General features: G+C 36.3%; 1 protein-coding gene across 2 annotated transcripts in view; it reads right to left on the bottom strand.

Annotated features, from left to right (window-relative positions):
• Positions 1-14,006, bottom strand: part of LRRC7 (leucine rich repeat containing 7) — a 496,743-nt gene that overhangs the window by 130,235 nt on the left and 352,502 nt on the right. For both annotated transcript variants that reach the window (XM_068963774.1, XM_068963773.1), the window contains exon 10: positions 9,344-9,416. In XM_068963774.1, coding sequence (XP_068819875.1) covers positions 9,344-9,416 — 73 coding nt within the window. The remainder of the gene's footprint in view (positions 1-9,343; positions 9,417-14,006) is intronic.

A 14,006-nucleotide genomic window follows, 5' to 3' on the forward strand; every position in this document is an offset into this window, starting at 1 on the left:
GCTGAACATATATGGGATTATAGAAGAAACAGCTGACTATGGGAATGCTGCTTGCCATTATTCAAGAGCCTTTAGATCTGCTGCCGGAGGAGCTTAGTGAAGCAAAACTTGTTGACATCAAGGAGGAAAGTGGTTGTAATGAAAAGGATGATGTCCCAGAGGAAGTGACCCTGGCAATAAACTTTACATTAAAGAAACTCTTAGAGATATTTCCTGGTGTTGAAAACACAAAAGATAGAAGTCTGGAAGCTGCTCCAAGCTTAAAAAGATGATGACATTTCACTGATGTTTTAGAAAGGATGTCCACTCTGAATTATGACTCACACAATGAAAACAAGGCAAGTACTGTTCAAAGTAATTTTGATAGGTTTTTTCACAAAAAAATCACTTTAATTCTTAATGCTCCTAATGTTTACAGTGATGGTACATTAAATACATGTTGGTTTTATTATTTTTCCATTTTTCCAATACATTGATAACCAAGAGTAACAGTATTTGATGTTTTGAAAGCTATGGTTTTTCCAGTAGTCATGTATGGATGTGAGAGTTGGACTGTGAAGAAGGCTGAGCACCGAAGAATTGATGCTTTTGAACTGTGGTGTTGGAGAAGACTCTTGAGAGTCCCTTGGACTGCAAGGAGATCCAACCAGTCCATTCTGAAGAAGATCAGCCCTGGGATTTCTTTGGAAGGAATGATGCTAAAGCTGAAACTCCAGTACTTTGGCCACCTCATGCAGAGAGTTGACTCATTGGAAAAGACTCTGATGCTGGGAGGGATTGGGGGCAGGAGGAGAAGGGGACGACAGAGGATGAGATGGCTGGATGGCATCACTGACTCGATGGACGTGAATCTGAGTGAACTCCGGGAGGTGGTGACGGACAGGGAGGCCTGGCGTGCTGCAATTCATGGGGCTGCAAAGAGTCAGACACGACTGAGTGACTGAACTGAACTGAAAGATCCTTCATGAAAACTATCATAATTTTCCCCATTGATTAAAAAGATTATTTTGTACAGTTTCAGTGCATGGTTGTTTTCATAGTCCCCAAGACAATGTAAAGTGAGCACTTCCTGAAATAAAAAGGTAACATTTTTACTGGATCATGGGCTATGTTGAATTAATAATTTATACCCTGAAATTATTTTACACTTTTGTGTTACAAAGAAAACTATTAGGTGCAAAACACACATCCTTCAATTATCTCTGAAATTCAAAGGATTAAAACTCAAAATATAACATTCCAACTGACTTTATTGATGGCTGTCGTGCTATAAATCACCTAAAGTATTTTATTACAGGATCCTGAGTACAGTTGTACCATATTACTCACACGATCACTGGTGTCCAAAAGATAGACCAAAATAAGTGAAATAAGTCTGACAGAGAAAGACAAAGATTGTATGATTGCACGTGTATGTGAAATTTAAAAATAAGCAAAAAAGTGAAAAAATAACCAAGCTCATAGATACATGAGCAAATTGGTGTTTACCAGAGGAGAAGGCAATGGTAACCCACTCCATGACTCTTGCCTGGAAAATCCCATGGATGGAGGAGCCTGGTAGGCTGCAGTCCATGGGGTCGCTAAGAGTTGGATATGACTGAGTGACTTCACTTTCACTTTTCACTTTCATGCATTGGAGAAGGAAATGGCAACCCACTCCAGTGCTCTTGCCTGGAGAATCCCAGGGATGGGGGAGCCTGGTGGGCTGCCGTCTATGAGGTCACACAGAGTCGGACACGACTGAAGTGACAGCAGCAGCAGCAGCAGCAGAGGTGGGGTTAGGCAAGTGGGAAAAATGGGTGAAAGTGATCAAAAGGAACCAACTTTGAGTTATAAAATAAATAAGTCATGTGCTGTTGGTTAGTTGCTAAGTCATATCACTTTTGTGCCCCCATGGACTGTAACCTGCCAGGCTCCCCTGTCCATGGGATTCTCCAGGCAGGAATACTGGAGTGGGTTCCTATCCTCTCCTCTGAGAGATCTTCTGGACCAGGGATTGAACCTGTGCGTCCTATGGCTCCTGCACTGCAGGCAGATTCTTTACTGTTGAGCCACCAGGGACTTGTAACTATATATGGTGACAAATGTTAACTAGAGTTAATGTGGTAACCATTATGCAGTATATACAAATATCAAATCATCCTGTAGCACACCAAAACTGCATTATCGTTTGTGTATAAAAAAGACAAAAACCTATCTTTTTAAAGAAGTTTTTCTATTGTCTATAATAGTGCACATTGAAAGTAAAAACAAGCTACAAAGAAGTGTAGAATACTTGAAAAAAGTGCTTTCCAGGGAATTCCCTGGTGGTCCAGTGGTTAGGACTTTATATTTTCACTGCAAGGGTATGGGTTCAACCCCTGACTGGGGAACCAAGATGCCACAAACAGCATCACCAAAAAACCCAAACAAACAAAATACAAAGCAGTACTTCCCAATCTTTTGCGTGCATATGGATCCCCAGGCGAACTTGTTAACATGCAGACTCTGATGTATTGATTTGGAATGGGGCCTAGATTCTGTGTTTGTAACAAGCTCCTGGGTAATATAGAAGTTGCTGGTCCTGGGACCACACATTTTTAAAGTCCTTTGCTAATATTTCAAGGATAACATGAAACACACACACAAAATATGTCAATGACAGCTAAAATCCATGTATACATATTACAAGAATTATGTTGGTAAAATTTTGCCTTAGACCACATGTCAGTACTAGTGACAGTATTGGAGGCAGTAATGCTTGATGTTAAACAACAATACTGACTTAGTTTTCTAAAACTATTCTCTAAATCTAAAACTACATTGTTCTCTAGTTCGGTCTCCATGAATTAGTCTTGGATGAGAAAATATTGCCTTTCTCAGGGTATCATTTGAAGTTATTATTAACCCTTAATTACTGAGCTAATGAGGAAGAGGGATTGTCACTATATTACATAGATAATGCATAATTTCACTTTAACTTCATGTATGACCATTAGAAACCATCAGATGCCATTAAATCTTTTATTTTGTAGGTGGTAATAAACATAAAAGTAAATGACTTTGGGCTTTACTTTCTCAGCTCACTTTTAACTCAATAGAAGTAACGTTGGAAATGTGAAAAATGTTGAGACAGGCTTGCATAGTCGCTTAATAGTTGAGTGCACCTCATTACTTATTAATCCCTGTGTTCTTATCTATAAAATTGGTTTATAATGCCTGCTGCATGGAGTATCAGGGACGATTCAAGGTATGCTACCCTGCTAGCACGGGGATGCCAAGGTGGTGCTAGTGGTAAAGAACTTGCCTGCCAATGCAGGAGACATAAGAGACTTGGGTTCAATCTCTGGGTTGGAAAGATACCCTGGAGGAGGGCACAACAACCCACTCTAGTATTCTTGCCTGGAGAATCCCATAGACAGAGGAGCCTGGCGGGCTACAGTCCACAGGGTTGCAAATAGTTGGACACGACTGAAGCGACTCAGCATGCATGCACCTTGCTAGCACACTTATTTTGGACTTCTCAGCTTTCAGAACTTAGAGTAATAAATGTCTGCTGTTTTAGCCACTCATGTATGGTTACTTTGTTATGGCAGTCTGAGCAGAATAATGCATTATTCCATCATCATATATAATATATATATATATAATGACAATGCATTATTATATTTTGTTCATAAGTATTTAACATTTTCTTTTTAAGAACTAGATGTTTCACTCATGTTATATTACTAATCCTCACACAGATAAACATAAGCAAGGATCAATAAAGAAATGTCTTTTTGCTTATTATTGTTGATGACTATTATGATTTGTTGAAGGCTATCTAACATTAAGTCGGACCATAATATCCGAGATGTATTATTACTTCCCTTTTACAGATGAGAAAACTGCAGCTCTGAGATGTGATTTGACATGCCCAAGGTCAATTAGTTAATGAAAGGAGAACCCCGTGAAGGGATTAAACATATTCAAGACATGTTATCAAGCATTAAGGAGCGCATATTCTAGTTGGGAAGGCATATTATATTTGAAAATTATATTTGATCTTATAAATTATAAATTTGATATTATAATTGAAAAGTTAAATGATGATACAAAAGATAAATAAAAGACCAACATAAGAAATGGAAAAATATCACATTAGTGTTCTCTAACTTGTGTAAAGAGTTCCCTAAACTTATTTGCCCATGAAGCTTATTTTTATGTCATATCTATTAAAATCTCAAGTAATGACTGTTTTGAGGAATTAAGTTTAGAAAATGCTGGTTCATTTAGTAGATATACTGAGCTTTGAATTTAGAGGAAGCTGCAGTGGTCTAGGTGGGCAGAAGGAAAAGAATTAAGTAGCAAAACAAGTAAACATATTTTTTGAGCCCAAATACCCCCAATTTGATTTGTCAATAGCTCTTTACCTTATTAGATTTTATTTTTAAGAAGCATTTATTTAACATGTGAGTACTTCCCATTTAATTCTCACAACATTCTCATGAGGTAGGCATTATTATGATTTCTGTTTTACTGAGGAGGAATCTAAGGCTATAAGCCCACTAGTACATTGAAAAGCCAGATTTTGGACTCAAAAGGTCTGGCTCCAGAGCCAAAGCAGCCAACCATTATGCAAGCTTGTTTAAGGGAGCTTTGTTTTAAACCAGCATCACAATGGAATAGGGTTTGAGAAGACAGTTATCTGATAGCTGTTTAAGAAGCTGAATCCAAATGTTGGTTCTTAAACTTTAGCATGCATCAGAAACCCTGGAACATCTTGTTAACACAGATTGCTGGTCTAATGTTCAGAGTTTCTGATTCAATAGATCTGAGATTGTCTCTGAGAATTTTCACTTCTAACAAGTTGCCAGTTGGAGTTGATGATGTTGGTCAGAGGACCACGTATTGAGAATCACCAGTCTACACGAGACTATGGAAAGAACTGAATACTAGTGTGAAGGAATTTAGGTTTTATCAAATGAAGTGTGTGTGTGTGTGTGTGTGTGTGCTCTCTAAGTTTTTGACTAGAATAACTTTACATCTTAAGAAGTACACTGCGGATTCAATAAAAGGAAATCTCCTGTTTACTCTATTGCCCAGCCCCCAAGTTCTCCTCCCAAAGTCACGTACATTTCTAGTTCCTTGTGTATCTTTCTATGATTAGAGAATACAGGGAAGCACAGTTTTTAGCATTCAGGTACATAGAATGCTTATTTTCTTGTCATAGCAGTCTAGTAAGTGGACTACCGGAATTTACCATCTAGGGTATTAATGTTATATAAACTAAACATCTAGATCAAACAATTAGAATTTTAGACATAGGTGGAAACTACAAATGAAGAAACTAAGCCACTGAGAATTTAAATAACTTGTCCACGTTCACATAGTTAAGTGGCGTAGCGAGGGATCACACCCATGCTGTTGGATTCTAAAGCCAGTGCTCCTTGCATCATCCCTCAGCAGTCATGGGGCCATAGGAAAGGTGATTTATCTAGCTTTGCATAGTTATTAAATTTTATGATTCTGGTCTTTCTCTTTGACCATATGCTATGATGGAATGACTTTTTAAAATATCCATTCAAATTTTTGATCTTTCATTGTTTTTCTCTAAAACTACAAAGCTAACAGACAGAAGGCTTAGTGTAGTTACTCTTCCTATGGAAGATCCTTTGCCCTTAGAGCACTGGAGCTCTTCAATGATCAAATATTGCAAAATATGTGACTCAACCATCTCATATATTAAGAAGCATCATAGGTCAATTAACAGTTTAACTTTGAGATCTGATTCTCTCAGCCTTTGTTTTTGCATCTGTTAACGGGGAGAAAACAATACACATTGAATAGTATTGATGGGGTTTTTAAATAAGAATACATGTAAACAGTGCTGCGATCAGCAGATGAATGGATAAGAAAGCTGTGGTACATATACACAATGGAGTATTACTCAGCCGTTAAAAAGAATTCATTTGAATCAGTTCTGATGAGATGGATGAAACTGGAGCCGATTATACAGAGTGAAGTAAGCCAGAAAGAAAAACACCAATACAGTATACTAACACATATATATGGAATTTAGAAAGATGGCAATGATGACCCTGTATGCAAGACAGGAAAAAAGACACAGCTGTGTATAACGGACTTTTGGACTCAGAGGGAGAGGGAGAGGGTGGGATGATTTTGGAGAATGGTGTTCTATCATGTATACTATCATGTAAGAATTGAATCGCCAGTCTATGTCTGATGCAGGATACAGCATGCTTGGGGTTGGTGCATGGGGATGACCCACAGAGATGTTATGGGGAGGGAGGTGGGAGGGGCGTTCATGTTTGGGAACACATGTAAGAATTAAAGATTTTAAAATTAAAAAATAAATAAATAAATAAATTTAGACAAATTAACCAAAAAAAAAAAAAAAAAAGAATACATGTAAAGCACCAAACATGGTATCTGGCACAATGTGAACACAAACAAAAAGTTGTTTATTACTATTGTCATTGCACATTCAGTTCTTAGAATGGCTGGAACTCTTAGGCACAACTTAAGATATGACAACAAAAGTAACCAATTTTACAAGTCATTTGGCACAAAAGTCATGGAATCTATTTCAGCTGTGAAAAACAGCCAAATTCTTTCAGCAATTTTTACTAGTTGGACTATTAAAAATTACCAAAGATAACTTTAATCTATGAAACATTCTATATGCAGAATGAGAATATTTTTGCTCACTGCAGCTGATTTTAACATTTTGGTGAGCAGAGTTCTAGATAGAATGTCTCATAATAAAATAAGACTCTCTGAAACTGAAACTCTAACCCTTTGGCCACCTGATGCAAAAGGGTGATGGCCACCTGAGGCTGACTCATTAGAAAAGACCCTGATGCTGGGAAAGATTGAAGGCAGGAGGAGAAGGGGAGGACAGAAGATGAGCTGATTGGATGGCATCACTGCCTCAATGGACATGAGGTTGAGCAAACTCCCAGAGATAGTGAAGGACAGGGAAGACTGGTGTGATGCAGTCCATAGGTTGCAGGAGGCAGACACAACTGAGTGACTGAACAAAAATAACTTCCACCATTTACAAAATACTTTCTGCATGTGACCTGGGGTGACATTAAATAGTATTCTAATAGAATTTATCTCTAGCCTTGAGCTAAACCTCTGATCTGTCAGTTCTGAATTCCCTAGAGAAAGCAATGCCAATGTATCATTATTATTTTTACTTCATGAAGGTGTACTATGAAAGTTTAGATTTGGCTTACGTTTTGCCCAAGTGCTCCATTGAAGTTAGAATGTAAGTGAGGAAACGGCTGTCATAATTTTACCAACCAAAAAATGTACTGTAGAACTGAAATCTTAAAAAATTTTCAATTTAGGACCATTTTACACTCTTAACAATCATTGGTAACCCTAAAGTACTTTTGTTTATATGGTTTATATCTATTGGTATCTATCATATTATAAATTAAAAAATGCATTTAAAAATATTTATTATTCAGTCTTAAATAACAATAATAAATCCATGACATGTTACTGTAGGTGACATATTTTTATAAAAGTATCTATATTTCCAAAACAAAAACATTTAGTGAGAAGAGTGACGTTGCTTTATTTTTTCAAATCTCTCCAATGTTTAGATTAATAGCAGGTAACTGGATTCCCATATCTGCTTACATATTCAATATGCTGTTGTATATTATTCTGTTTAAGTTTTATATATATATATATATATATATTCTAATCTCACACAGATATGTAGTTGGAAAAGGGAAGGAGGAGTATTTTCACAGTCTTTTTGAATAATTGTGACTATTCTTTGATACTATACCAAAACTCAACAAGTGGTGGTTTTTTAGGGGATACAGTAATTGCAATATGGAATCTAAAATACATCAGTGAACTTTTCTTACTCTTCATACCAACATATTAACATCAACTAATCCTTTTGCACTTTGAATGAGTCTATTTCTCATGTGTGATTTTGTAGCTCATGCATTGGTCATGGAAAATGTTGCTTTATAGAATTAAACAGATTTTCCAAATGTTGATGCATTTCACAGACAACCTCAATAAATCACATCAGTGATATCAGAAAAGCCTTTAAATGTATGGAAGCCATCAAACTTACAGTGGAAGATACACATTTTTCAAAATTCCAACTTTTGCTTGATAGCTCAAATTTCACTGTTGGCAACAAATACTGTCAGTTGTCCTTGAAATAACAAAGCTCACTTTGTTCATTTTTGAGAAAATGTCTGCCAAATACCCAAGTCTGACTAACCACAGTTTGTCAGTCATTCTTCCTTTTTTAAAAAATAGGCTTTAATTTATAGCCATTTAAGGTTCACAGCAAAACTGAGCAGAAGGTAGAGATTTCTCATATGTTTCCTACTGCTTTTTTAATTCTCCTTTTTATTGCAATAAACTATAGTATTATAGTCCATTTCCCTAACACTTTCATTCATGGCTTTATATGAATATCAAAACATCAAATTGTAGACTTTAAATATATGCAGTTTATTGTACCTCAATCATGTCTAATAAAACTTTTTTTAAAAAAGCTTTCTCCCCACCCCAAGTATACCCAAATCTGTTAAAATGTGGACTTATATAATTCTTCACATGAAATGTGGGACAAGATTCCTATAAAATGGCCTTACATAATTTTAGAATGAAGACAGCTTATGGATTTCTCACTTTACACAAGTTGTAAACAAAATAATTCCAATGAAACATTGATAATAGCATACATACATTTCTTCAAGAACTGTAAATCAAACATTAATGACAACATAAAATTACAAATGAATCACTTTCAGATAAATGGAATATATTTTTTTCTTAAAAGGGAACAATGATCTTTTACCTTGAAGCTTTTTATGGAAGCTAAAACATGTTTATAAACATGTTTATTTCCTTAGATCTAAAAATACATAAAGTTTCTATAAATATCAAGTTCTACTAACACTGTAATGGTAACATATACATAATGCAGATCTTATAAAAATTGATTTGATTTTGTAAGACATTCAAGTGAAGTTAGAGCTGCTACTCAGTCAAAAGCATCCAAATTAGTAGTATCTGGAAAATTACAGGCAATGATTTAATTGATGGTCTGGGTAATCACTTTGCTTGTGAAAGGGCAATGGTCAAGTATTTCTTATCATGTTATATAGTTGGGTGTCAATGTAATGTTCACATATAAAACTAAATTGATATACACAAATATATAAGTAAATAAAATGTGGTCTAAAACGAGTTTAAATATGAACAAAATTGTTGAGATCTCCAGTGGAAAATGTGTTAAAGTAGAAAACTCAATATATTCTTTTGTCTCTGGCTTTAGAGAAGCAAACTGGTATGAAACTTTGGCACTTACTTTCCGATTGTATTGGGTAGCATCGTAAGTTGATTGTCATCTACTTTTAGAGTAGTTAGTTTTTTCAACAACCCTAAAACAGAGAAGATGTATTAGTACAGAAGAACAGATTACTGACAGAAAATACAATATATAAAAGTACAATATACATCGCAATATAATTGTGATGAATGTTTGTCATGCTAAATGGCTGCACTCTGGTTTTATCAACCTACAAACATATTCGCATGTCTAGTTCTGACCTTCCAGTTGCAAAAACTTCGCTTACATCAGTGGGAGTTCAAGTAGAATGATGGAGACAATAAAGAAAAATAGGGTTCCAAAGAAACCTGAATTGGTGGTACTACTACCACATTTTCCTTATCTATTATATAGCAAACGGACGAGATGAAATTTTTCAAGCCAGCTGTGATTCAATATTTAATTAACTCATAAGCACTAATAACTAACATTCCTGTTGTGATACAAATTGAAAACAAATCTGAATTAAACCTGAATGGGTACTGAAGTACTGCAGTGTAGTGGTTATAATTATGGACATGGAAAATAACAACATATAACTTCATACTCTTTCAGTTACCATAAATCCTTGACTGGGATCAGTAGTAAACACAAAACCCTCAGTTTTTTAATATATCAAGCAGAACTGGCTAATAATTGACATTCTAACTATTCATATTTCTCTAATTTATGCCCTTCATAAACTTCCTGCTTTATCTACTCCTATTCTCAGGGTATTAATGAGCAAATACTGCAGAGTAATAGAAGAACAGCTTCCTTTACCCAGCCATAACAGAACCCAGAGTATCAATATGGCCTAAATAGCCAAAATCCAAGACAAAGCATTAACAGTGGCTGATTTTGGCTCTACATATGTTTTGCAGAAAACTTGTTCTGACAGATACAGCAGGTTCCTTGGTCAAATGTGTTTCTGCTGCTGCTGCTGCTAAGTCGCTTCAGTCGTGTCTGACTCTGCGCGACCCCATAGATCGCAGCCAACCAGGCTCCCCCATCCCTGGGATTCTCCAGGCAAGAACACTGGAGTGGGTTGCCATTTCCTTCTCCAGTGCCTTAAAGTGAAAAGTGAAAGTGAAGCCGCTCAGTCGTGTCCAACTCCTAGCGACCCCATGGACTGCAGCCTACCAGGCTCCTCCGTCCATGGGATTTGGGAAATGCTAAATTAAACAAAATCAACCATATTTCTTTAATGAAAAATGTTAAGGAACTTTTAATATACTAATGTAGCAGGGTGACACTAAAGTTATTGTGGAACTTCTGTGTGTATGCAGAGTATCTTATACAGTGGTGTTTCACAAACATGCTCTGAGAAGTGCTGTTACAGCTCATACCTACCCACCTCAAGTATTTTCAGCATAGCTTAAAGGCAAAAAGTAACTGACGAGAAGTCAGAAATAAAGCTGCTGTTGCATTTGAAGTTTCAGTATGCTCAATTACATAGTCTATCAAAGCACGCAGAATCTCTAGTGAAGAGAAATGTCATCACTATCAGACTGCTGTGAGAAAATACCTAAAATATTTGGAGATTAATACATCAGCTTGTGCCCTTATGATACACAGCTGAAAACAGTCACCTGGGAAAGAGGACAGTTCTCACTGGGGTAATTTATCTCTGAAATTTGAACACCCACTGCCTATTCATCTATGCTCAAAGGGTGACTGAATCACTTTAAGCTTCTCTACTGTATATGTAAAAAACCATCAACTTGGGAAATATAAAAGAACTCTTGAGCTTGCTCATCAATTGTGAAAAGAAAACACAGGACCATGAATTACAACTAAATTCTTTATGAGCTGTAGTTGTGATCAAACTACTGTCCCTGCCCACAGGTGGAGCCAGAGGAGGGCTAACGGTTTCCACATCACTTGGCTGGGTTACGAGAAGTTTTGTGTTGGATTACAGAAGGCTGTGCAAACACCTTGAAGCCAGGTTGCCAAACAGTCTTTAAGAGAATCACAGTCCCCAGATCTGAAGTAGTGATGTGAAAATCTTGAGGCAGGATAGGAATTAAGGTCAAAAGATTGATGCAACAGATTTTTTAAAAAATAATGGATCTTTTATTTATTTATTTATTTTTAATTTTTATTTTTACTTTATTCTACTCCACAGCACTGTATTGGTTTTGCCATACACCGACATGAATCCACCACGGGTGCACATGCGATCCCAAACACGAACCCCCCCTCCCACCTCCCCCCAACAACATCCCTCTGGGTCATCCCCGTGCACCAGCCCCAAGCATGCTGTATCCTGCATCGGACATAGACTGGTGATTCGATTCTTACATGATAGTATACATGTTTCAAAATAATGGATCTTTGACAGAAGTTTCTACAACTTTTGGCAACCCACTCCAGTACTCTTGCCTGGAAAATCCCATGGACGGAGGAGCCTAGTAGGCTACAGTTCATGGGGTTGCAAAGAGTCAGACATGACTGAGCGACATTATTTTCTTTCTACAACTTTAAATGCTAAAGCAAGTTCGGGCTCCCTCCTTTGTTCCACATATGTGAGCTAACGGGATCATCATTCATTTGTGGTATGGCTACTTTGTCATTCACACATTCCATACAAGGGTGTGCTCTCTGGACAGATTCCAGAACTTCTGCAGTAGTCTGGTTGTTCTTGGAATAGAAATAGGCCATCAACCTCAGCTCTGTTACTCATGACTTCCTCTGACAGATAATTCCTTTACTGTCTAGCTATTGATATATCTGTTTGGACTGTCTTCTACCCTCAGGAACCAAAGGTATTTTATACTATTTCTACCTCAATTCTCCACCTCTTTATCTTGTATTCCCAATTCAGATATACTGAAGACAAAGGAAAAGGAAGTTTTTTTACTATGATTCTGGCTACTTTCATATAAATATACAATAAGCAGCAGTATAATAAACATTAATATAATTTGTTATCAAATAGCTAATATTTATATGACATTTACACTATATTTAGAATTTTTGAAAGCCAAGTTGCTATGTACTCATCAAATCTAAGATTATAATAATTATTATATTATCATAGTACCTAACATTGATTGAACATTTTCTGTATACTAAGTTCTGTTCTAAGCAATTTTACATATATTAATTCATTATTTCTCAAAATAATTCCCTGATGCAGGTACTATTACTTTCCCATTTAAAAGATGATAAAACTGAGGCACAGAGAGATTAAGTAGCTTGCATAAGGTCACACAGCTAATAAGGTAGAAAAGCTGGACTCTGAATTTAAGCAGCTTGACTGCAAAACTTGTGTCTTTAACCACTAAGTGAATAAGATAAATTATTTTGGAAAGTAAATATATATATATATGTATATGTACTTGTGTATATATATATATATATATATATTCTCCTTTATTGAGTTTCTCTGCTGTCCAAAGAAGCTGATTATTAAAGCTCTATCTAGAAAACATAAAGTCCTCTTCATTTTCCCTGGAACTAGCACACTGAAAGAGACTCAGCATACAGGGTTGTTTGTTGAATATATAACTCCATTCAACTACCTCACAGCTAAAATAGGTGTAAAGGAACTGAAGATTTTTCATTCCTATTTCCTTTTATTATTAATAATACTATGACAGTTCTTGTCTTTTATTCATTTAAATGTTGGTAGTCCAATAGACAACTCAGGTTCAAATAGAGAAGATAAGGTGTAATTTACCATCCAATCAGAATCAATAAATTATTTTAGGACCTTTGAACAGAGTTCCCAGGTATTTCTCTTGACCAAGAAGGAAAGTTTTCAAGGAAAGCCAGCCTTTCTACATATACAATCAGGTACTCTGGCAACTCTGCAGATGAATAAATGTAATTTTCCCTAAAAGGTCAATAGGGTCCAAAGATACTTCCAGCAGGAAGCTACTGACAAAGTTACCTTCTTAATTTGAGGATCACCCAGCTTTCCAGGTGGCGCTAGTGGTAAAGAACCCATTTGCCAAAGCAGGAGACAGAGAGATGTGGGTTTGATCCCTGGATTGGGAAGATCCCCTGGAAGAAGGCATGGTAATCCACTCCAGTATTCTTGCCTGGAGTATCCCATGGACAGAGCAACCTGGTGGGCTACAGTCCATGGGGTCGCAAAGAGTCGGACATGACTGAAGCGACTTAGCACACACGCATGCACAGATTCTAAAGGAAGATATTAAATACATAATACAACTTGCCTGTGCTGGTCTGCTTAATGCCAGCCAAGCATCTAATCTGGTATTTTCTATCATCTGTACAGGCGATTTCCCCAGACCGGAAGGCTAACTCCCTAGTCCACTTTCTTAACAGAGGATATTTTAAAGAAATAGTTACATCATCTTTTATTTCACTATGTGACCTTTTCATTTCCAGAATTTCTAATTGGTTCTTTTTTTTGTTTATAACCATCTGTTCTTAGTCATCATTCCTGTTTCATAAGTTATTGTTTTTATAAATATTGTTCTTCCTTTTATTTATTTGAGAATCTACACACACTTAAAGTAATTTTTTAACTTGCTTGATAACTTTGGTTTCCCTTGGGGGTAAAATTTCTATTGTTTGAGTTGTTTTAACATTAGTTTTCCTTTAAAGTATTTGTTTTCATGCCCATTTGTGTCAGTGAATATTTTCTTACCTATGTTCACTCCTCCATGTCTGACACTGGTTACTTCCA

Source organism: Capricornis sumatraensis, chromosome 2 (genome assembly GCF_032405125.1).
Source record: "Capricornis sumatraensis isolate serow.1 chromosome 2, serow.2, whole genome shotgun sequence".
NCBI classification, from domain to species: Eukaryota; Metazoa; Chordata; class Mammalia; order Artiodactyla; family Bovidae; genus Capricornis; species Capricornis sumatraensis.